This window comes from Pygocentrus nattereri, chromosome 20 (assembly GCF_015220715.1).
Source record: "Pygocentrus nattereri isolate fPygNat1 chromosome 20, fPygNat1.pri, whole genome shotgun sequence".
In the NCBI taxonomy this organism is placed as follows: domain Eukaryota; kingdom Metazoa; phylum Chordata; class Actinopteri; order Characiformes; family Serrasalmidae; genus Pygocentrus; species Pygocentrus nattereri.
The window spans coordinates 17,866,262-17,890,983 of NC_051230.1; the positions used below are offsets into that span (position 1 = coordinate 17,866,262).

The following is a 24,722-nucleotide window of genomic DNA, read 5'->3' on the forward strand; positions in this document are numbered from 1 at the left end:
CACACACACACACACACACACACACACACACACACACACACACACACACACACACACATATATGTATGGCCCTGCGATGGACTGACGACCTGTTCAGGGTGTATCCTGCCCGATGACAGCTGAGCTAGGCTCCAGCACCCACCCCCCGCAACTCAGAGGGAGAAGCGGCTTAGAAGATGTGTGTATATGTGTGTGTGTGTGTGTGTTAGTGGAATGCCAGTACTGAGATACTGTTTGTAGAACTATGGGTAATGATTTGCTAGGAGTTTTTTAGGTTCTACATTAAAAGCCTATTAGGAGAGTGGTTTAAAAATGTGCAGCTTCACTGCTCAGCCTCGAGTAACTAAAACAAAGCATTCCCTCAAGTTACAACCCATCCTTGTCCATTTTGAGGTCAAGTCACTTCAGAAGTAGTGGAAGCTAATTGTTTCTTCCAATGTCAACTGTAAATGTGGAATTTACAAGTTCTAGTATTTGGCAGTCGGAGAAGGTGATATGGTTATTTTTAAGCCTTTTGGCAAAAGTCAAGACAAAATCCAGTCAAAATAGTGTCAGAAAAAAGCCAGGAATACTGTGACTGTCCAAAAATCTCCAAATTGGCAAAATTACAGGAGAATGTAGAAAAGTATAGAAAAAAAGAGACATGCTTTTCTCTGGACAGCGACAACATCTGTCTCTGTATTCCAATAAAGATACACTAATGAACAGATTACATTGTGGTGAAAGGTAACTCAGAGCTGCAAAACAGGCCTGCACTAATGTGGTTATCCTAATGTTTGAGTTGTTTGGACTGTCCAGTTAGTTAAAACACAAAAGATCGTGTGAACAGACATTTCAGACAGTGTGAAATTTATGGTCTATATATCAAATAAAATGTTAAATATGGTTTGAGCTATTCTAGTAGCTGGTAGCAGTGTCTGAACATGCTTATCTTATACCTTAAGATATATCTTATATCTTAACTGCACAGCACAGGCTTGCTTCTGGCACACTGAAGTTCCAGTTCAGAAAATGAGGACTGAAAACCATTAGCAAAACTACTCTTGCTGCACTGTACTTCACTTGCTGGCAGCAGCCTTTAGTTTTGCGCTGCATCTCATCTGTTCAATTTGTTCAAACATAGCAGGCTGAATTCCCCATTCACCAAAGGTTTAAATGAAGACTTCTGGGATAGTTTAAAGAAAAACTTTCTAAATGAGATGTATATGTGTGCAATGAACATTTTTAAAGCAAAAGGAGCTCCATATAACATAAAGGTTCCTTACCAATTAAAGAACAATTTGCAAGAATCTAATAACTATTAAGTGACTTTTATCTTTGCTTGTACCACCAGTAAAACCAACCTGGATGCTTCTCATAACTTTTAATGTAGCAAAAACAAATTAATGTGTGCTAAAAACAAGACAGTAACACAATGTTTCATCGAAAACGAACCACTCAAGCTTTTCCCAACATCTACTTGCTGTCAGTAAAACATCCCAAGCTTGTGTTTCACCTAGATCACTGAATCCTGAATATGCAGGTGAATCAGTGTGAGCCAATGCAATTTCCTTCCTCTGTGCTGATCACTAGTGCATGACCCACTGAACGAGTGGCCTCTGACATACTAGACAAGGCTCCATTGTCAGGGCACCTACATTGGCACAGTTCTTCTCATGCCTGTGTAGGGGTACTGGCATTGCCCCAGGCACTGGAGAGCTGTTCTGACTGATCTACATGACAACTGTCCTCATTTCTGGTCAAAACAAGAAGAAGACCTTTCTTAACATCTGTGCCTAAACATTAACTATGATGGTTGATGGGACTTGAGATGCTGAACAGGGCATTTCTATGCAATTAAGTTGATTGGAGAAAAAGTATCTCCTTCATGAAACTGTGTTTTTTTGCTTTACCAGTGCTGTTTGCTCAGTGAAATGAAGATAGGGCTACGTTCAGGATTGGAAGCCGTACAGTAGAGCTATTGCATTACACAGAGCTGAGCTGCATAGAAAATGAGATGAGTTAGGGGATCCGTTGAAATGCCAGTACTGAGACACCGTTTGTAGAACTATGGTTAATGATTGGCTAGGATTTTTTTAGGTTCTACATTAAAAGCCTATTAGGTGAGTGGCTTTAAAATGTGTGGCTTCACTGCTCGGCCTTGGGTAACTAAAACAAAGCATTGCCTCAAGTTGTAATTCATCCTTGACGATTTTGAGGTCATCTGAAAAGTAGTGGAGGTTAAGTTTTTCTCCCAATTTCAAGTTTATGTGGGAAAAACAATCCCTGCAAGTTTCTTGGAAAACCTAGGAGAAAATCTCCTGAAAAGAATATTTTTTTTTGCTTGTACTTATATAAGTTAACTTGTAAAAATGGCCATTTTGACCAGAAATTCAAAGTGTTTTACAAAAGAGCAAATACAAAGATACTTCAAATTAAAATCTGAAAAGTAACAAAGGAGAATGGAAATTAAAACATGACAAAAGCAATAGATTTAAGAGAGAAAAAATCAAACATTAAATGTTTAAATGTACTATATACTCTTTTCTCTCTGAAACAACATGAGAGAGAGACATTTTTAAACAGTGACTTTATAAAATATACTTAATACTTTGAAGTAAATAAATTGTTGCCAAGTAGATGTGAAATGTTTACTATAAAATGATGAAAAACAGAGAAAAAGAAAATATCTAGAAAAAAACTAAATACTAAATAAACAGAAGAACAAGCAGCATACTGTCATACTGTCTTTGTCCTATTTGAGATGGTGAGAATTTTTACTTTTCTTTTCTTTTTTCATACTAAATCTTTACCCAGCCGGTTTCTCCCTCATTGTATCTATACTTTAAAAGACATTCTTATAAAAATCAGCTTAACACTGTAGACAAATACATAAAAAAATAAAAATCCTCCCTGTAGCTTCATCTGAACAGGGAATCAAACTCTGATCTCCTGCACTGAAAAACACTGTGCTTTAAATTAGAGGTGGGCAATATGATGGTATTTAATTGCTATCACGATAAGTTTTAGCATGATAAACAAAATGCTGAAAAACATATTGTGGACATCATCAGTGCTGATGAAAGAAACAGTATAATGTCCTGTTTAATTGGATTTGGTCCTGTACAGTGTGTGAAACTGTATCCAGAGCTTTTGATGGTTAAATGTGGCACTATGAGTGCACTGTCTGTTTAAAATGTTGTGATACATATTGTGCACGTCTTTAAGTATTGTGATGTTATTTTTGACAAAGTGTCAAGTGGTTGCACATGAATAATGTGTATTAAATGGACACACTAATAGCCAAAACAAGTATATCTAGAGAAAGCAACTCATTGACACAATGAAATCATATTGCACTGCTTCTTCAAGGGGGCAGTCATGGGCTGGAGGTTAGGGAACTGGTCCTGTAACCAGAAGGTTGCCAGTTCGATCCCCAGGGCTGACAGTCCATGACTGAGGTGTCCTTGAGCAAGACACCTAACCCCCAATTGCTCCCTGGGCACTGTGGATAGGGCTGCCCACTGCTCCAGGCAAGTGTGCTCACTGCCCCCTAGTGTGTGTGTGTGTGTGTGTATTCACTAGCATTTATGTGGTGTTTCACTTCATGGATGGGTTAAATGTGGAGGTGGGATTAAAAAAGTATCACTTATACCAATTTTTATCAGAGTGAGCAGAGGGCAGTTGTTTTATCTATTGTGATATTTACAATATTTGTCTAATGTTGCCTAATTTTGCTTTTTATCTCTAAAAAAAATTATTACAGTTATATCAGAAATATTCAGTATGGCTCCCCGTCCTAATCAGTAGTGCTACAAAGGAACTACACTCTTAAAAATAAAGGGAACGAGGCTGTAGAAGGATAATTTTTTTACCCTAAAGAACCTCTGAATGGATAGTTCTCTAAAGACTATTTTTGCATATAAGATTTTGCAAGTAAAGAACTTTTTGTGAGGAAACTTTTTTGAAGTTTAAAGAACACCCACATAATCTATGAATTATATAGCAATTAAACATTTTCCCTGGACCCTGTGTCCGAGTCAAACACCATTTAGGAACCTTATATTTAGGAGCATAATTAAGCTTTTAGTGCTTTAATCTTTCAGTTTGTATTTCAATCACACGGCAGTCTTTAGCCTTTGATACTGCAGTTCCCGCGTCTCCATATCTTCCCACTTCCTGTAGACCTTCTTTACCACTTTAAAGGGTAGTTTAATTAAAAACAACACAGATGGATCAACAATGGCTGAGGCAACATGCTGCCCAAGCACGTATCAGCAATTCCCCAACCTCCTCCCACAAGCTTCACTCTCTGTCAACACATTCTGATCAGCTGGAGACACTGTGCCATTCTACTATATCTTATCTTGGATGATAGCTTGATGAATTCAACAAAATTTAAGGCTCTCGACTTAAAGGCTGGTTTCAGATTTACATCGGGTCTATCTGGGAAATAAGGTATTCTGATCTTATATTTTAGAGATGTACTGGATCACTAGTCTCAAGCTATTGATTCTGATGCCAAGCAGGAGCTTGATAGCCTGTTCACATCTGGGGTCTATAAAAATTGAACAAACACTAATTGGAAACTAATGTATGCATGATCTCCTTTACAGTTTGCAAATATGTAGCAGTTTGCATAGAGATCAAAGAGAAATATTTTAACTGTTAAAGATTCTGCTCTTACAACATATCTTTACTTTCAGTTGCAAGGCAAGACTTGGCTTCGTCTGTCTTGTTGATTACACAACTTCCAACACCAGAGGTGGTTTGCGGTGATCAAAGGATGTGCAAAGCACAATGAGGCAAAAATAGCATTACTCTTATAGCACAACCCAGAATAACAGGAAAATTGAACTTCTCCATTTAATGAATACTGTTGATTCTTTGGGGAATAGAAACACTTAAACATGGACACTTTATTCAGGTAAAAGGGCTTTAAGTATCTTCCTTTACAGTCATACGTGACATACTTCACTATTTGTTACTAATCTGTCAGGTTGTTTCACCCTGAGATCTAGCAACACTTGTCAACAAAGTCATTACACATATATGAATCCTATAGCTGGAAAGACCAAATGTTTGCTACAGTTTAAAGACAGCTTTGGATCAGTGTTTCAGTTTCAGCTATACATGCTCTGCCCACATATGTGTTCTTTTGTATTTCATATCCCTTAAACTAATGAGAAATGAGAGCCCAACTCAGTTTTCGTCCAAATACAGGGTCAGGGATGGACTGGCCATGAGGAGGACCGGGACAGTTCCTGGTGGGCCGGTATGTGTAGGGGTCGCTGAGAGAGCTAGAAAAAGAAATTTCATTAAAGTATTTGACCTGCCACATTGTTGTCTCTGATGTAGTGCCATATATAAATGAATGGAGACTACCTGGGACAAATGACATGTGGGCAAATACTGCAATGCAGAATTTTAAAAAGATTAGGGGCCCATTTTCTCCTCAGTGTGAGGCAAACTGCAACAGCAAATGCAAATTATTAGGAAAAGCTAACTAGAGACAGAGATGGAGAAAATATGAAAGGGGGGGTTGTTCAATAAAAATGTATGAACAAGACCCAGAGAAAAGCATAAACTTACACAGAGTGTAGAACCACAGAACTAAAGGGCTTAGTTAGCTAGCTAGCAAGCTAAGTCTACAGATGGCTAGTTTAATGATCTAAACACACTAATGATCTATCACACTAAGTCTTTGTAACTAGCTTGCTTACTAGCTAGTAGTGGTGGGGACACTGTAGTGCAGCCCCAAACGGCACACTTGTGGTCCTGCAATCGACAACCGCACACTTACACTAAGAACGTAAGGCTCTAAAGTGTCCCACAGAGTAGGCTCGGGATCGCCTACTCTAGCCTTTAGCAGGACCAATGTAGGCTCAGCAGCAGCCTGTTACCCAAAATTCCATGACATACAGACAAGAACCAGTCAGAGTGCCTGGTTTTGTTTACAGCTGCCTGTCCAACAACGCACAAGCAGCTGGGCTTCAGGCTGGAACTACAAAGGGTTCAAAGGGTCAAACTAAGAAAAATGTGTTAACAGTTTTAAAAAAAGTCAATAGTCCCAAAAAAGGTACTAAGATAGCAAAGATACTAAACTGCACCTTTCAGGGTCTGTTACTAGGGGTGGTTCTCTCAGCGGTATGTCTTCAGTACCAGTTAGGGAATATAAATGTATTGCATTCCACTGAGATTATTGTTGTTTTCAGCTTGACTCCATACACTGTTCTGACTCCAGGCTCCATGTTAACTACGTGAACCCTGCAGGCCTGTTACCAGGCCCCAGTTTAAATCTGCTGCGAGAGAGGTTATGTAGCATGCAAGTGCCAATGGCAACAGTAAAATCATTTGAATAATTTCAGTGTGTAGAACTGGAGCTTTGTGTGTGCTACTGTGTTTTTCATCACTGTATAAGGCTTCCTTTCTTGTCCAATGTATGTTTTTTTTCCAGTCAAGTCTTTGAGCTCATTCAGAGGGCTGTTTCAAACAGTGCAATCTTATTGTTGTTATGTTTTATCAAAGTAATGTTGACAGCGCAGTTGTTATTCACAGGCTGACAGATGTGACTGGAGGCCAACTTCCATTTTCAGAGAGCATTTCTGACACTTGAAACTGAAAGCATTCGAAAGGGGTTTTGAGCTGATATTAGTCTGTGTCTCCACTTTCTGGGTCTAATACATCAGCTTTTATGACTAACGTAGATTGTACTTACTACTTACACACTTTTATCCGTTAGGAATACAGGTTTACATTAATCAGACCAAAGAAATCCTTTAACAACTGGACGTTAAAGTGACAGGCTCTCGTGTCTAATTAAGAGGAGATTTGAGAGATGGAAGCTACCCCTTCAGATGAGCTAATGCTAAAGCTAACAATAAAACAAACTGGTGCAATGCTGCGGAGAACTCATCTGTTACACAAGTGCTTGTAGCAAACTTTAATGAAACAACATAAACTGTAAAAGCGTATCAAAATTGTGATATTTCAAAATACGCAACCGGTCCAGATCGTGCAGCCCTGATAATAACATCATGGCAGGTTTTGTTTACTTAAGATTTAAGATTAATAACTGAAATAACTGGTTGTGTTACTACAAAAAGCTCCGAAGCTTATTTCACAGTGCATACCATGAGCCACACTATGAAAATACGTTGAATAACAGAGCAGACGAAGTGAAAGCCAAACTCTTAAGATGTTTTTCATAGGAATTGTTTTTTTTTTGTTGTTGTGATAAGCATTTGTGTTGTGATAAGGATTTTTCTTGCTCACTGTATAATACATGTACATTTACTGGGTAGAAATCTGTAGTAGCGCAGTAGATCTTGCCCTATTAACACCTAGAAGACGCATTTTTACTGCTGCTTGTTGTTCCACACCAGGGTACACAATATCATACAATACCATCCTGACTTGCATGTTAGCTTGCTGCTAATGTATAAGCTCTGTACTATAAAGTACAGATTTTGTTTCAAATATCATATTTATAATGTTGAATGCTCTAATGAACTGCAACTGTACCTCACATTTACATATAATAATGGACCCACAACATGAGAAAAACTAATTTTAGTTACTGTTATTCACCAACACATTTACAAATATCCACCTATTCAGCCTATAGCTATTTAGCTCTGTCTATTCACTACTGAGCTCATAAGGAATGTTTCAGCTCAGGCTGCTTTTTGAAAGCAGCCTTAAAGACACAGTAAAAAAACAGCTTGTTAAATTAAAAATAGTCAAGTAAAACGAATGACAGCTGTTTTTGAAACATAAACCATACCAGGGGACAATCCTACAAGAATATGTAGCATATGGACCCTTTTATATTTCCGCCACTCCTTCTTCCTGCTATATCGATGAACCGAGACATGCTGTATCATATCAAACAGACACAAGTTTAAATAGTGTCTGTGTTCATTTTTACATTATTTGATACTACTTCAAAATCATTACACCATTCCTAAAACATGTAACCTGACATTCCATGCATGTATTGTTTTAACAAAGGTGGCTTTATGGTTCACTGTATAATGCTTTAAGACTAAAGGCAGCTATTCCTTCAGTCTCTAAGAATTCAGCTTTTTGAAAAGCAAAGGTAAAGAGATCTGATCAGGGGGCTAAAGCAGAAGCAGAGGGTGAAATAAGACACTTAATGTTGTCCAGGAAGCATGCTAACAGCGCTGTAACCTGCAGCACGGGAGACATTCTCAATCAACATCATGTCGTAACGACCTGCATTAAACTCATTTCGGTCTTTAACGTCACACAACTCCTCAGCCAGTAATGGAAAAAGCTCTCCCAGAAGGACCCCTATCTAAAAAGCACACATGGGTAAACGTGTATTATTTACTTAAGTCAGCAGGTACAAAGTCTCTCGGGGAAAGCGCTGGAGTGGGGGAGGGAGAAAAGGTGTGGGAAAAAATGTGCTTGTCAGCTGATGAGCTGTGTTATCCATGGCACTACACTGTAGCAAAGGAAGTATAAGTAAACGTGGTCAGTATCTCGAAATGAAATCATTTCTGGACTGAATCACATCACAGTATGATTTTCAGAGCACATTATGGCTACTACGCATGAGCAATATGGCAATAATATCCTGACACTTCAAGCTGTTTTCTCTATATAATACAGTAGAGGGTGGTACAGCCAAAAAAATCATATCAGGGTGTAATTAAAATATCTCATGGTTTCAGTATATCATGGTATAACTTACTATAAGGCTCATTATTGGGCAGCTTTTTGTTCAAAGGCCCCATTCTGGCCCCTGTCCAGGCACTTGGTTTAAGGTGTAACGGAATTCCTTATATCGTTCGTCAAATTTGTGCATCCCACAAAAATATTAGAAAATATTATATATAATATTAGAATAGTCAGAATTCACTGTTTTCTTGGGTTATTATCAAGCTGGAACTGACACAATGAAAACTACAAAACTATGAGTGCAGTGAATTTTGCTTTATAATTGGTCGAAAGTCTTTTTTATGACCTATGCAGCTGTTCTAGAAGTATTCACAATACCCAAAATATTCATGAAGCATATCATGGTGTATTTTATCACAGTAACGGTAACATATTATCATAACCCCCCCCCCCCCCCACACACACACACACACACACACACACACACACACACCGTCCCAAGTGGGTACCATCAATGCTTTTAAAACGCTGAACAGCTCCATGTATAAAAACAGATTAAAACCAATTTGAGAGAGCCTGAACACAACAGCAACCAGAGTATCGCTACTTCATAACCTGCTTAGTAACAAGCAGCTTATAGGCTTTCACCTCATTATGCCATTATATGGTTTCATTACTTAAGTTTTACCAATTGTTTCACCTTTTCCTTCATCAGTGTTCTCTCACTACAATACCCAGCATGCATTTCTTAAATAAATCATACAATCATTGGGAATCCCCTCACAGTGATAAAAGCCTGCTAGGGCTGCCACTGACAGCAAGAAAATAAAACATTTAAAATAACTTTCCATCCTAAAGTGCTCAGATTCTCTTCAAAAGTTCAAGATGCATCATCAGAAAAAGGGTTTTCTTAGTCTTCCACTCTGAAATCTCTCTCTAGAGACTACTTTAGCACTGCTGTTGGAAATGAATAGGCATCTTTACAGCTGTACCAATGGCTACACTCTTCTTTTTTAGTGGAAATGTCCCTGAAATGTGGCACTGTTTTGGTGATGGGTTTTGTCTGTTCCTACTGTCTGCATATCTCATGTATTGAGACAATATGGTCACTTATCATTTTATATTTTTACCACATCACCTGTTGGCACCTGAATGTAGAAAAGCAGAATTTACTTAGTGTTGAAATATACTTTTGCTCTTTTGTATGTTATTGATGCATAAGTGGCACTGCAGGAGCCAAACATTTTGTAATACCTGTAGCGCCTTTATCTCTGACTCATAACTGCCAAACAGAACAGTAGGATGTAATGCCCCTGGCTCCTTAACAGGCCGATTAGTGACCAGCATTATAATCCTAATGCAAGATGACAGGATTCCGAGAACAGAGGCTTTGCCACAGAGTCACAGCCAAGAGTCATGAAATCTGTGGAGAAGAGCAGGCAGCAAGGTTTCATTTACGTTCTCCTTGATTCGCAATGCTGACTTAGAACTGGTCATCTTTTATCCTGAGTATCTGGGCTAATAGGTCTAAGAGACTTCTCAGAACAAAGCTTACAGCAATCTTCGCCGTCCTATGTAGCTCTTCCTCACATGTGGGTCATGCTCCCCATAATACAATTGACAGCTGATAATGCTCTAATGGCCCCTTTATTGAATTTGACCATGCCTGGCCTGAGCTCAGTTATGGTAAACATGTATACACAAAATGTATCATAATGTATCATAATAAATCACACGCGAAACAGCCTGGACTGACCCTGCAAACTACAGCACACACCACTTCTTACAATGTTGGCACATTACAGAGAATATCATGTATGGACAATGAAATGTGGTACAATTAAATAATTACACCAAATCAGCACACAAGGTTATCATGATGCGTCTCAATGCGTTATCAATGACTACGCTATTACCGTTTGCAGAAAGAGCAACACACACAGCCTAAGCTGAATAGCTTACTGTTTGGCCTCCTCTAGGTGACAGAGATATTCATAGGCGATGTTTTGACGTCTCCTCTCATCCATTTCCTCCGCCGAGAGCCTCTCATCATCCACAATGGCTGTGGAATAAACAGAAGGAAATAAGAGTTTGAAAGTGAAGCACACAATTCAAAACTAAAGACCCACTCTGAGCTTTCACATTAAAACACAGCGTCAATGTACTTATGCTAAACAGTTTATTAGGTTCATTTAGGGAAGCTGCACTAACAAAGAGAAGAGAATTCTTCTCATGTAAGTACAATTAAGTTCAGTATTTTAATACCATCTATAATACTGCCTGTGCGTTTCTATTCCATTAAATCTCTTTCACAAGTCACCTTATAGACTTATCCAAGCATTTCACACAGCATGATGGGTGGTCGATTTGGCAAAAATACAACCTTACAAGACATCATGTTTACGAATATATTGTTCTGAGAACCACCAGCAATAGTGTCACATTTTAAAAGGCTATGGAAAACTGCATAGTCTCCATCAAGCTACTTATTACTACATAGTTAGCATAGCTGTATATTGTTTGTTGTTGTTTACAGGCTTTTTATAAGTGATTGTTTGCAAAACAGTGATTGACACACCTCTCTGCCAATCACAACTATTTATGATCGCTACTTCCTCCATTAAGCGAAGAAAAAACTCAGTTTGACAAACTTGCAGTGAGAACTTTGCTGGCAGTAACTTAGAAAGCTGCTTCTATTTCATTCCCAAAGCTATAAAAGTTAAACTACATGGAGGACCATGTTTACAGCTCAATGCCAAACCTATATCTCTAAGATCAACTAAACTTTATCAGGGTTGCTATACTTGCTAACACTCATTATAACATGACGTCTAACAATAAACAACATTACAGAACAATGTTAAGATCAGTTAGCTAGCTAAGGTAGCTTTAATTAACTCATGAAATGTAGCTTGATAAATCAGTGCAATAAGACTGCACAGCGCTAAGATTAGTGATTAAGAATACAGAGTGTGAAGACGAATATTAATGCACTGATACGTATATGATTATGAATTGTTTTGATAAAGTTTCCAAAAGAAAGTCCTCCTCAGAATTTAACATAGCAGGGACTGTTAGCTTTAGCATTAGCTTATCTGAAAGGGTAGCCTCCTCCTTGTTTATCATCAGAACCATCACTTTAATGCCAAGTGGCTAAAAAAAATTTGGTTTGATTAATATTAACATGGCTTTCCGAATCCTTTTTCAATTGGCCCACAGTCATATAGTCAAATTTCAAACAAGTATGTCTGCACTGAACATCTTGTCAAGCCAGTTTATTTCTGAATAAAAATGAATGATGAGATACTCTTCTGTGTGCTTCAACATATATTTTGCTCTACTGACCTTTTCAAACCATCGGTACAAGGGTTACAGATACTACCAACTGGCCTGACTTGAAGGCTTAAGGGATGCAGCAACAGTAAGTAAGCAACTTTAGAGAGAGATTTCCAAAGGTCAGTAGACCTTTTTTAGTGGTGGGGAATTACAGTACAGCAGTATTTGAGTAAAAGTAGATGTACTCTTGCTAAAACGCTACTTAGAAGTGGGCAAAATGATATTTTATCGTGATACATTTTGTCATCATGATAAACAACATGCTTTCTCAACGAAAAATCTTTGGCTAACCTCAATCATACTTGAGGAAACGTTTAATTATTCTATTTATATTTTTAATTGCACTAATGTGAAAAAGTATTTGCCTGTGAATGTACTTTTGTACTAAAAGTAGAAATACTTTTCTAAACCGCAAAAAAAAAAACTTGTTGAGCTCGCCCATAATAGAATTTAACTGAACTTAAAATCAAAAATTCACAAGCAATTACTTCTGTACTCTTACTCCCAAACCTTGCTCAGGAAAACCCCCACCACCCTTCACATTTAAGATTTTTGCCAACACAGCTGATTCAATTAATCAGCCCATTAATAACCCCTTGTTTAGTCGAAGTGGGTGTGTTAGAGCAGGAAAAGCTCTAAAATTTGCCGGACAGTGAGAACTCCAGAACCTGGGTTGGGAAACACTAATTAAAAGTACACATGATAAGCATGAGATTTTCAGAAAAGTACACTATAATGTCATTTATCACCATGAGGATAATATGGCATCACATTGCCCAGCACTGCACAGCACCACAGATTCAAACATTATGGTATCAGTTCTGAAACTGAGACTGAAACTGCTATACAAATGTCCGAAAGTCTCGTGTCGTATTTGCAGAGGACAGAATCGCGATATCCCCCCTCCCCCCAACCCCAACTCGCTCCGATCATTGATGGTGCAGCCTGTTCTCATTACGTTACTAATGTAACAACTAATGTAAATAATGTAACACTTTTCATTTCACAATTAATGCTGTGTAAAGTATTATTCTACATAAAGTTAGGGAAAGATATATGTCACATTCTTTAATGTTCTTCCCTTTGTTGTTCTAAATTGTGATTTATTCAAAAACCCAGCAACCCTTTTTTTTCTTATCCACACCCACCCCCACCCCTAGTAATTATATAGCATCAGCAGCTTTAAGCCCTAAATGAATGCTTATCACTTATTTTCTCCAACTCTTCATACCTTAGGTAGTTAATGACAAAGCACTCATTTCTGATCAACAAAATGCCAAAACACTTTATGTACAACAGCAAAATAATTTGGTTTTTGTCAAACAAAAATACATTGAATGAAAATCTTTAAAAAAAAACACGCAACTGTTAATCCCTAACAAACATACCCTTTGTATAAACATTAACATGCATATACACTCTGTGTATATCATTGATCCTTCATTGATCGAGCCGCTGTCAACAGAACTCTAGACACTTTGGTCCTTTGACGTCCTACAGTTCATGCCCTCAAGTGAGTCATAACTAAACAGGGTCAAGTTATGAAACAGGGTAAAGCTGCTTCAAACTGACCTTTACCTGCTTTCTACCCAGATCCCCACCCCCTTCTCTTCTAAGCACAGTTAAATCCTTTTATTTCTGGCTGAGCAGATCCGGCCCGGTTGTTGGGAACTCTCCTCTGAGCAAGTTTTAAAACAAGGTTAAGTGGCCCTCAGCTAACACCGTTAGTGAGGCTATAATCATTTCTGTTTAAATAAAATCAGCTTGGTTAAAAATGTGATCTGAGTTAGGCTAACGGACTCATCGGCTTGCTTTCACATATTAAATGATGCACTGATTAATATCCACTATAGCTATAAACAAGGATGCACAATGATTAGAATAATATCGTATCAGCAGATAATTGGTTAAAAACATATTAGCACCTAAAAGATATTGTCCAATATTCCAAAGAGATTTGGCCAGTATTTCCAACGATATTTGATGACGCATTTATTGTATTATTAAGAGTGTACCATGCACTTGTAGCCTTCTAGAAACAAACAACTTACTTCTATGTACTGCTAATCCAGGTAAATGTCCCAATTACACATTCTACATGTCAGCAGATATGTATATGAAAAATATTAGACACTGCCTCTCAATCAACACTGGCTCTCAATTAATCAAGTATCTATCAAGTCCCATATCAACGCATCTCTACCTGTAAACTTTGTTAAAGTGTCACTGGAGCTGCAACAAAGTAGTTTAGTTCATTGAAGTTTTGTTCTCAACACGGTGTCATAAACTAATGAATGTTTTTGATATTGCACTCATGTTACTGCACAGTTTACTGATGCACACAACTAGTTTTAAACTCACACAGATCTGCTACAATACCAGCATTAATAGATGTCCTGCAGAAATGCCAAAAGAAGACAAAACTGAAATAAAAGAATGTTTAAAAGTAGAGATGCCACAATATGATTATTCAACAGTTTTGTGTGTGACGTATATTGCCCAATGCTAATTCTGAGATTACTGTTTACACTTACAGTAAACCCCAAGACCCCCCCCCCCCCCCCCCCACACACACACACACACACACACACACAGTGTGCGCAACCTCATGTGACCCAGGCAGAGCTCCCGTCTCACACTTGCGGAGGTTTTACCGTGATCAGCCACATCAGTGTCACACGTGTCAACAAGCTGCCAACCACAAAGCCTTTGATTACGGACAGCATGCTGCCTTCATAATGTACACCTGCTGTAGAGGCACTTCATAAACTAGCCGGTATGTTAAAGACTTTTCCGCTGTATGAACACAGATCATTATATATACTGTAGAACTTGCTTATGACAAAGCAAAGAAATATTATTAATGTGTTAGTAATATTCTTAATTTTCGTAAAGCAGGTACTACAACCCAAGAGCATTTGTGACAATGACAAGGCGGTGATCCTATGAGATGATATGTAATGAAGCTCAGAATAAAGAGCTAATGGTAAAGCAGGGTTCACATACCATATAAGCCATAGACCAAGGGTGCCCAACTTAGGGTGTCAACATGCCACAGTTGTTGTGGACCGAGGACCAAAAAGACCAAATGATACACAAATAAAGAGTGTAAGTGCATTTCAAATTGATTTTTAAAAAATCTATATTTTGAATGAATGTGATCAAATAAAATATTTCTCCCTAAAACTCTGTTATTAAATTAACTAGGACTCACTATACCTGTGAAATGTTGTAACTCTGTGTTAAGCTGCCAGTGATCAATGAGGAGCGGGAACCCCTGCTGTGAAAACAATTCATAACTCTACACAATCACAGCGTCAATGTGAGTGAGTGCTATCTATCCATCCAAGCATCCATCCATCCACCCAATAATCCATGAAATCCATGGTGCAGCTCTCCAAGACCAGAGATAATGTAATGGTGTTACATAAGCACCCAGCTGGGTTTCCAAGTGATGCAGCCATCTTAGCATTGGCCCTATGATCAGGAGATCCCTGATGATGTGACAGCCATCCAATTGAGTACTTCAGTATAAGGCTATGTAAGTTCATCATGTGGTTAACTGAAATTATGTTAATTATCATATAACAAGCTCAGAAATATTGAGCTTGAAAGCTTGAAAAGTTCCTCTCCAAGAAATACTTTCTGCTAAATTGATTTTTGTCCCTTCCTTTATTAGTCCTATATTTAATGTTACTTAACAGTATCTAATTACTTTATATATTTATTTTATTTATTTATTTATTTATTTTTTCCCTCAAAAGTTTGTATGCCATTTATTAAATTAACATTTTATCCAGTGAGGTTGTCATTAACTCTTCTTCTGTGCATCTAATGTCTTGCCGCTGTAGCCAATTAGGGCTGGAATCAAAGCGACAGTGTAATGAAAAATCTAATTTAGACAACTTTCACATCACCCTAAATGATCAGCTAACACGTGTTTGCTTCTTTAGTTTTGCACTGGAGCTATGAGGGTAAGGTAGAGGTAATGGAAGCTCATGACCTCCAATTAGTACTGTGCCAAATGAACTTGCTTATGTGGCTTCTGGCCCTGCATGTGCAAATGTTAGCTATAAAAATGAACAAAGTAGAATTAATACTAGAGAAAACTGGTGGAGTGAATATTACAGCGTGAAAGTGATCTACTATTAACCCAGGATTAGAACGTGGGTTGCACCACAGACTGAGTGTTATCACTTTGTGCTTAATGCAAAAGAATGGGCAGAGAGAATGCCAGCCAGTGCAGCGCCAACTGTTTTCCCAAGCCCTATTCACCTAACAATAATTAAGCTTGCTGACACACAATTGTGTGCGCTCGCCTTTGTTTTTGTAAATGAGTGGCTCATAATGCCAAACAGGCCGGCAAAATTTTAGCCCTGGCATACATGCTGTGGCTTGCCGACTAATCTCCGCTGGGTTTCACTGCGCCGTCTCTTTGTTCATCATCATCGCTGTCATCTATCCAATGGACACCTCGCTGTAAAAGATGGCAACGAAGCTGTTTTGCAGTTGCATCACAGAAAATGCCACAAGCAGGAGTAAATGATCAGCGGGTAAACACAGCTGAAGCCACCCACAGATTACTGCGTTGTGTAACTATATATTTTATTGAACCTCATAATATCATGTATTTAAACCTTATTAAGGCTTGACAAGCTCACCCTGTCCTTCTTGGTTTTATTATTCTATTCTATAATTCTTTTTTTTCACGGATCAAAGTTTTTAAGCTGGAACCTCAAAACGTTGCAAGATTGCATAGTATACACACGCACACACACACACACACACACACACGCTCACAGCGTGTACACACACATATCAGCCACACACATAGCAACACTTTGCAACCACGTGGGATAATATAGCAATGGCTTTGCAACCACCTGGGATACCATAGTAAAAGCCTAGCAACACCTTGGGATTGCTCAGCAATCCTGATGCCGAGAAACATCTTAGCAACCATCTGGGATAACATAACAACACTAGCAACCACCTGGAATACCATAGCACATTTCTGTCGAGGCAAATTTAAGGTTCACTCACTCACTTTCTCCTTCTACAACCCCAATTACAGTGAAGTTGGGACGTTGTGAAAAACATAAATAAAAACAGAATATGATGATTTGCAAATCCTTTTCAGCCTATATTCAATTGAATATACTACAAAGACAAGATATGTAATGTTCAAATGGATAAACTTTATTGTTTTTTGCAAATATTCACTCATTTTAAATCTGATGCCCACAACACGTTCCAAAGAAGTTGGGACAGGGGCATGTTTACCACTGTGTTACATCACCTTTCCTTTTAACAACACTCAATAAGCGTTTGGGAGCTGAGGACACTAATTGTTGAAGCTTTGTAGGTGGAATAATTTCCCATTCTTGCTTGATGTACAACGCTACAGCTTTTCTAAACAGAAAGTGCACAATATTAGCAGTGGATCTGATGGAGAAATTATGCACAATATTTTTGCAGGAAGTTGAATCATTACTTGAAGCATTTTATAGATAAAAGTCTGTTTGCTGTGCAGCTAAAAGCACATTATTTAGGCATTTTTACTCTGCAGAAAGTGGATGAGAATGTTACAGTTTTTATGTAAATCAAGATTGCACAATTAAAAAGTCCATTTTTATAGTTTGGCCTTTTTTCAAAAACTCTGAATACTCAATTAATTTTCAATACATCCAGTAGATTATTAATTTACAAATATAGTCAAAGTCAACAGTGACAGTCCTAGTAAATATGTGTAATTATGTGTCTACTTATTATATGTCATCTTATTGTGTGTTTTTGTGCCAATATAGCAACCAAAGTCACTGTAGAGGGAAGCTTTCTCTCACAAGGCCCCCCATCTCTGGATCAACTTCCCTCCTTGAGTTTGGGATTCAGACACATGCTCAGTCTTTAAATCTAGACTGAAAACCTACCTACACAACATTTCAGTTACCTTCCCATGACATGAGCTGGCATGTAGTGTTGGTAATATTTGTAGATTTGCTGATGCTATCATCATTTTCTGTTCACAAGACTTTGATCTATCTTCTCTAGTGTTTACCTTCATATCTCTGTTTGTCTATTGTTTTCTGAGTTGCTCCTGTTGGATGTATCCCAGCTTGTATTCACAGGTACAGAAAGATTTCCAGGGTAACAGGAGAACCGGATCCAGTATCCGCATATACTTTATTAACAATAACCATGGAACGCTTTACTTGAAATGTCCTAACATGTAATGGCATACGTCATACGCTGTCATGACAAGTTCTGTTAGGTACTATAACAGTGTTTTGTTACCATTACCAGCAACTGTCATGACAGATGCTATGATGTTTGCTGTGATGTCAGCTTTTCACATGCTAATGTTTGCCATGTGTACTCTAGCAGAGACATTGCAAAGAGGAGACAGTCACTGGTTGTTAATGAATGGGAAATTTCATAATGCTCAACATGGCATCTATTTACGGAGAAAGTCCCGCCCTACAACAAAAAAGAGCCAATCAGCTTGCTGGTTAAGCTGCGAGCGGGAAAAGCTTAGGCTCAGTTGTGGAGATCTGCAGCATTAGCCAAAATAACTAAAAATAACTTGTGAGTTATTTAACCAAATGCTACAAACTGTGACTTTTTTATGGCTGGAAATAACTGCCTGGCTATACTGCAAAGATAAATTCCAAGTGAACAGACTTTCCTATAATGCCACAACTCATGACAGCACATGCCATCTTCCACAACATGTTTACAGCATGGTTATGTCAGTGTAATGCAGCAAGATTCAAGTAAAGTGTTATTACACTCACATACCTTCCCAACTATTCACTGACTCCTGAAAGACCAACAAAGCACAGTATGATTCCTACAATCTTATCATTCGTATCTCATAAGCTGACGGTCAGTAGATGTTGTGTATGAACATGCAGCTCAGGCCCACTCAGTGCAGGTCTTCCAGCTCACCTGCCTACTGCGCCGCTTCTTTCCTCTCTTCCCATTAACAGGCTGTGACTCACTAAATGGTTTGTGTCCTCTTACAAAAACGGCCAGACGGCGAAGCTAATATTAGACCATTCACACAAAAAAAACAGCATAGCAGTCGTCCACGAAACCTGTAAGGAATTGCACTGTGGGTTGGTTTGTCCACTTTAGCCCACAGAAGACGGAGGCTCTAAAGTCAGCCTTCATAAGTGTAGGCTTAAATCTGTGAGGCATTCTTGTTAAATGGACATCACGGCTGTTTTGTGAAATAAATCTGGATATTTCTTTGAAAAACACAGAGAAACCGGTCAGTCTTGACCCACTGATATTTTTAAATAACTAGTTTATTAACTAGCCAGATCAATAGAATTGAACTTTATGACATTATTATGGACTTAAGGCAATAGGCGATCAGCTAAGACACGTTTGGTGTTGGCACTGGAGCAATAAGGCTCATTCTTGCCTCAAACTGTGTCAAGTTGTCAGTAATCTCAAACAGACTTGCCTAAATGGTTTCAGACAGAGATGGACAGACTGATTAGCTATGCATCAGTATCAATTTTCAGCCTAAATATGCAATCGGCTGATCTTTCTCTAATCTGCCCGATCTTGAGAGCTGATCCATGACATAAAACCTACGAGCCATATTCACACGAGGTGCCAGAACGTTGGTGAACAGGACGCCAGTTCAGCCTCGTCATATCTGGTTCACTAATAAAACACGTTTGTGTTTACAGAGCTGTAATTGATGCAGTTTGCTGTCAAAACATTGAGGATCCGTTTGTGCTAGAACATTAGCATCTGAGCGCTAATATTAGCTTTTAACCAGTTAAAATATTAATATTAATATTAGCTATTAACCGGTTGCACAGGCTCTGGTTATTTCCGTGGTTACGCTGGTGTAAGGTACCAGAACGTAACTGCTGCACCAAGGTAGAACGGGAATATTTAAACAAAATTCTGGCGGAAAAGAAGCTGAGATTAGCTCCTGAAAGAACTGAAGGCATGAAATGGGATTAAAAGGGCACAGATGCGGTTTCTGCTCGACAAGTTGGTAAATGAACTTATTTTTCTAAAGAAAAATTATAGAAATTTTGTTCTATAGAATCAGTAGGTCAGCGTTGTTTTGTCCTGTTTCCGGATGTTTACGGTCAGCTTCGCAGCAGCAACTGTAGTGACCGTTTTCTAACATTAGCTACGTTACGTCCTGTGTTGCTGTTCATTTTAACGTTATACAATGGCGTCTGTCTGTACAGTGCTTGCGAAGGGCTTTATGGACACCAAGATCTAAAAAAGAGTTGTTCGCCTTCTGCGCCTTTAAATGATGAATCCAGCCCCGCCCTCGATCGGTATCGGCTATTGGCCAATTGTTCTGAAAGGTGATCAGTGATTGGTATCGGCCCCAAAAATATTGACCAGTCTCTCCAGTCCAATCTTCTATAAAATGGGGGAAAAGTACATTGTATAGTTAAAACAGTAGGAGCCCTGTTGAAGCTTGAATTTTCATAGACAATAGTGCGTCGTAGAGTCCAACAACATGAGCAAGTTCAAAATGATGTAACAACTCGACTCTTCTAATGCAGGCGTGCAGTTTACATGATGCTTATTGGGAGGAGTTCAAGTTTCATTCATTTGTTAGCTACATTAGCGTCGCAGCTGCAGTGCAAAGCATAAAAAGCGATATTGGGCCACAAAACGTGTCTGAGCTGATTGTCTATATATGGGGTAAGGGGGGGGGGGGGGGGGGGGGGGGTTCTTTCCTTTTGATTTTTTGCAAGACTGTCAGTTTAATTGTGCCTTCAACGCCCTTCGTCCAGAGACGATCTTTCATAGAATTCTTCACAACACTGTCAGGATTTTAACAGACGTGCAACACTCCCGTGAATGCAGGTTCAATACCAAGCAAACATGACACAAAGGCCTTGGAAAGTCTGGCGAGCAAAACTCCCAATTTGTGTTTGATCTACTGGAGCAGACTCAGGTTAATGTTAAACCAGCTCAGCATTGACTGAGCTCAGAAATGCACTCCTTCCAAAGCAGATATGCCATCTAACAGTGGCCTGAATAACACACTGAACACATGATGAACAGCATGACTAATCATACACCATCTGATTGTAACGTAAGCCTCAGTATTACGGCCTCCTGTGATTGGAACACATCTCAGGATTCGTGCTGCTTGACGCTCAGCTGTATGATATAAAGCACCTTGCTTGTGGTCAATGTGAATACTTCAGATCCTTAAAATGTAAGTGGCAGGTGCTTTTACAGCTGCCAAAGCTAATGTTTGACAAGAGAAAAGCATTCCAGAGGGAACCTCCCTTAGTCTTACCTCCAGTTTCAAACTCTCTGGGCTGTTTTCCTAAACCTAGGCTAAAATGGCTTTTCAGTGGGCAACATTTGGAGTGCAGTTTAAAACTGCAGGGAAACCAGTTCAGCCCTTCTGCTCACAGCTCATGCAGCTGATATGTGATGCTAAGAGTTACCAAAACTGTTTTTAGGAGGTATTTTGTCCCACATGTAGTGGCAATCATTAACTCCTAAAGTGTGAAACTGTATGTATTGCCTGTTGACTGTATTTGCTTTGCTGTGTGTGTTTAATGCCTTGCTATGTTTCGTTTGCTTATGTTTGTTTTGTCATGGGTGGCCAAAGCTGAATCGCCACACTGTGGACAATAATTTACATCTACAGATATGTCTGTCTGTCTGTCTTCCCATCAACCTACCCACCTGCCTGCCTAGCTGACAATTCACTCCCCCCACATTTACTTCACTAATAGCAAGTTTACACACAACTTTAAAATGCAAATGAAAAGCTCTGGCTGTCTTACTACACAAAACTACAGTAAACTACAGCTATCACTTAAAGGGGAACACCACAATTTGCTTGTTGTGAAATGCTCTGTTGTAGGGAAAACTTTTCTTTTGTAGGTTTTGTTATATGGTTTGGCTTAAAATGTTCTTTAATCCATTTATTTGAATCTATTAATCCTCAGGGTGTACATGTAAGACACTGAGTGAAGGTAGACCGTGATTTTACCTTCATTAACACTACATAAAACTGTGTAGACTCCCTGGTGGTTTGGGACAGTGAATAAAACGGCTATATATGTGTTGTATTGATCATGACCCCTGGTTCCTATCACCGCCGCTGTAAAGGAATCGGAATCTTTAAGTTTCTCTACAGTGAACCACGTCACACCAAACCACCCTGAAAGGCTGTTTACACCTCACCGACCGCATAAGCTCAGAAATTTAGGAAAATTGGTGGACTTCCTCTTTAAGTAGGTAGACACCTCCACCCTCCGCTCATTCACCTGTAACGTTAGTATAACAAGTTGGGAGAGTTTGGGGTGAATATTTACTCCTCGCTGACACAGAATGTCTCTGTAAAGCTTCACTTACGACTCGCTCTCGTCCTCTGAGACGCGTTACAGCCCCAGAAACCTGCGTTTATTAGCTGAAACAAGCTGGAAGCGGGTTTTACTCACATCCATAACGTGGTCTGAGAGAGTTAGCGCCGTCTTCATGGTACATCCTGTCACAGAGTCCTCGCTTTTAAGCCCTCAGGAAAGGAAAAAGCGCGTTTGGAGGGTTTCCCACGTGTGTCGACTAACAAGTCTTCAAACGGAGACGCCTGAAAGAAAAGTCCGTCCCGCTGTTTAGAGAGAAATTACTTTAGAGAGAATATTGTGTCATGTCTGCTGTCCGGGGTGAAGCGGTGCTGCCATCGCGCTCAGTGTCCGTCACTGACAGTTTCCTTTCCTGACACTTTCACCACGGAGCGTCAAACTGCACCACCTGGCGGCGCTGCGCAGCATCACAGCACAAAAAACCAGCAGCGCCAACCGCTCCAGAGCGCTGCGCCCCCGCGCGGCAACCCGGAGAACAGCAGCAGAGAGTAAATACTGTACACCACACGCTGGAGAGGTTTGGATTCTGGAATTCTGGATTGTGGATTATGGAAGATTGGGAGGGAATATTGTGCCACCAATCAAGTCAATGGAGTGTTTCAGAAGAGGATTCATTTAGTGTACATTCATTTAATATTTTAGATGAAAAGTGTATATTTTGAATGATATAGAAACTGTTGACCTTTTTATTGTGCTCAGATTGTTTTGAACAGATGTAGAAAAATTTGTTTTCACTTTTGCTCATGCTGGTGTAAAATTCTGTATAAAAAGACGTTCTCTGCTTGGAGTGTAATGTGAATCCAGACATCCTTTTTCCATCCGTTAATGTTCTCATCTATTATGGTAAATATTATACACATAAACGCAGACGGTCGAGTGGGAAACTAAAATACGTCCTTTTCAAATTCATTCCTTACTGAAATCCTTTGAATAAACTTAAAAATTCAAAAGCACTTACATTACGAATTTGTAAAGATCTGTTTATTAAAAAAAACATTTTCATTTCATGACTTTTATTTTTTATTTACTTTTTTTATGTCTTTATATTTATATATATTTATGTTTATTCTTTTGTTTTTTGAAAGTATTTGTGTTCAAGCATCCTGCTACATATATTACATATGACATCTTTGCAAATATATAGAGATAGATATATATAAAATATATAAAAATAGAGAGATACCGCAGCTCCTTTCTCCCCACTGCTGTTTGGCTCTACAACCAATACCTCCCCAAGCAGAGACTCAGACACTCTCCGTCATAAACACACTATGGATTCACACCTCACTCTATCACAGCGCACTCTATCACGAACACACCACATAGACCTGTATCTTATCCTACCTGTAATTAATGTACAAGATCTGTTGCTGATAGATTGGTACAAGTGCAATATATACGCAAGTTCTGTGCAATATCTGTAATCATTACAGTGCAATATCTATCATTTCTGTGCGATATCCAGTCATTACCTGCTCAGAAATGTGCAACATCCATACAACTGCATGTGTAAACTGTAAATTTGTATAGTTTCTTAATTCTATTTTTATTTTTTATATTTTTCTGCTAACAGACGCCTTGTTTATTGATTTATTTCTATAGTATATCTTATATTTTGTATTTTGTATGATGCACATCTTTGTCTACTTACTGCTCTTTATCTGCTTACTGTGTATTCTGCTGTAACAATGCAAATTTCCCCCAGTGGGATAATAAAAGTCTATTTTATCTTATCTTATCTTAAATATGATTTTTGATTGTTATACTGTTGATATCATATAATATGAATTTAAAAAGTGAAAAAATGAATTGAAAAATTAAGCAGTGGTTTATATGAACGCTAGAGATGGCTGACATTGCTACTTTCCTTTTCCATCAGAAACCAAGTAAAACTGAGATTAATATCCAGTTGCAGAAACATTTAAAAGCCCTCTTCACATAAAAAGGGTAATTCTTTGTTATTTCTGCAGTGAAACCAGGAAAACGCTAAACATATATTTGCATTAAATGACCTACACTGACCATTTAAAGGGGAATTTCACCGACTTTTCACATTAGTGATTTGATCATGAAGATGTAAACAAAGTCATCAGTTTGAAGTGAACAGCTTCACTAAAGAGAAACTTTCCCAGACTCAGTTGTTCACAGTGGTTATAATAGGAACCGGACATCTGAAGCGTTTAACGCCTCTACAAGCCACTTCACAGAAAGAAATGGTTATGAATTCACTGCCTGATGTTGACATTGTTTAATGATAGTCTTGAGAAGGTCTTTGGCGAACACTTTATTTGGAAAGGCCTTTTGTAGATGATTAATAAACCCTTAACAAAGTATCAGTAAAACATCAACAACATATCAGTGAAGTAGCAGTAGTGAGGCGCC

General features: G+C 38.7%; 1 protein-coding gene across 1 annotated transcript in view; it reads right to left on the reverse strand.

The window, feature by feature from the left end:
- Positions 1-22,677, reverse strand: part of iqgap2 (IQ motif containing GTPase activating protein 2) — an 87,035-nt gene extending 64,358 nt beyond the window's left edge. The window contains exons 1-2 of the mRNA XM_017695563.2: positions 22,419-22,677; positions 10,588-10,687 (exon numbers count right to left, since the gene is read on the reverse strand). Coding sequence (XP_017551052.1) covers positions 10,588-10,687; positions 22,419-22,464 — 146 coding nt within the window. The 5' untranslated portion in view covers positions 22,465-22,677. The remainder of the gene's footprint in view (positions 1-10,587; positions 10,688-22,418) is intronic.
- Between the last annotated feature and the right edge of the window lie 2,045 nt (positions 22,678-24,722).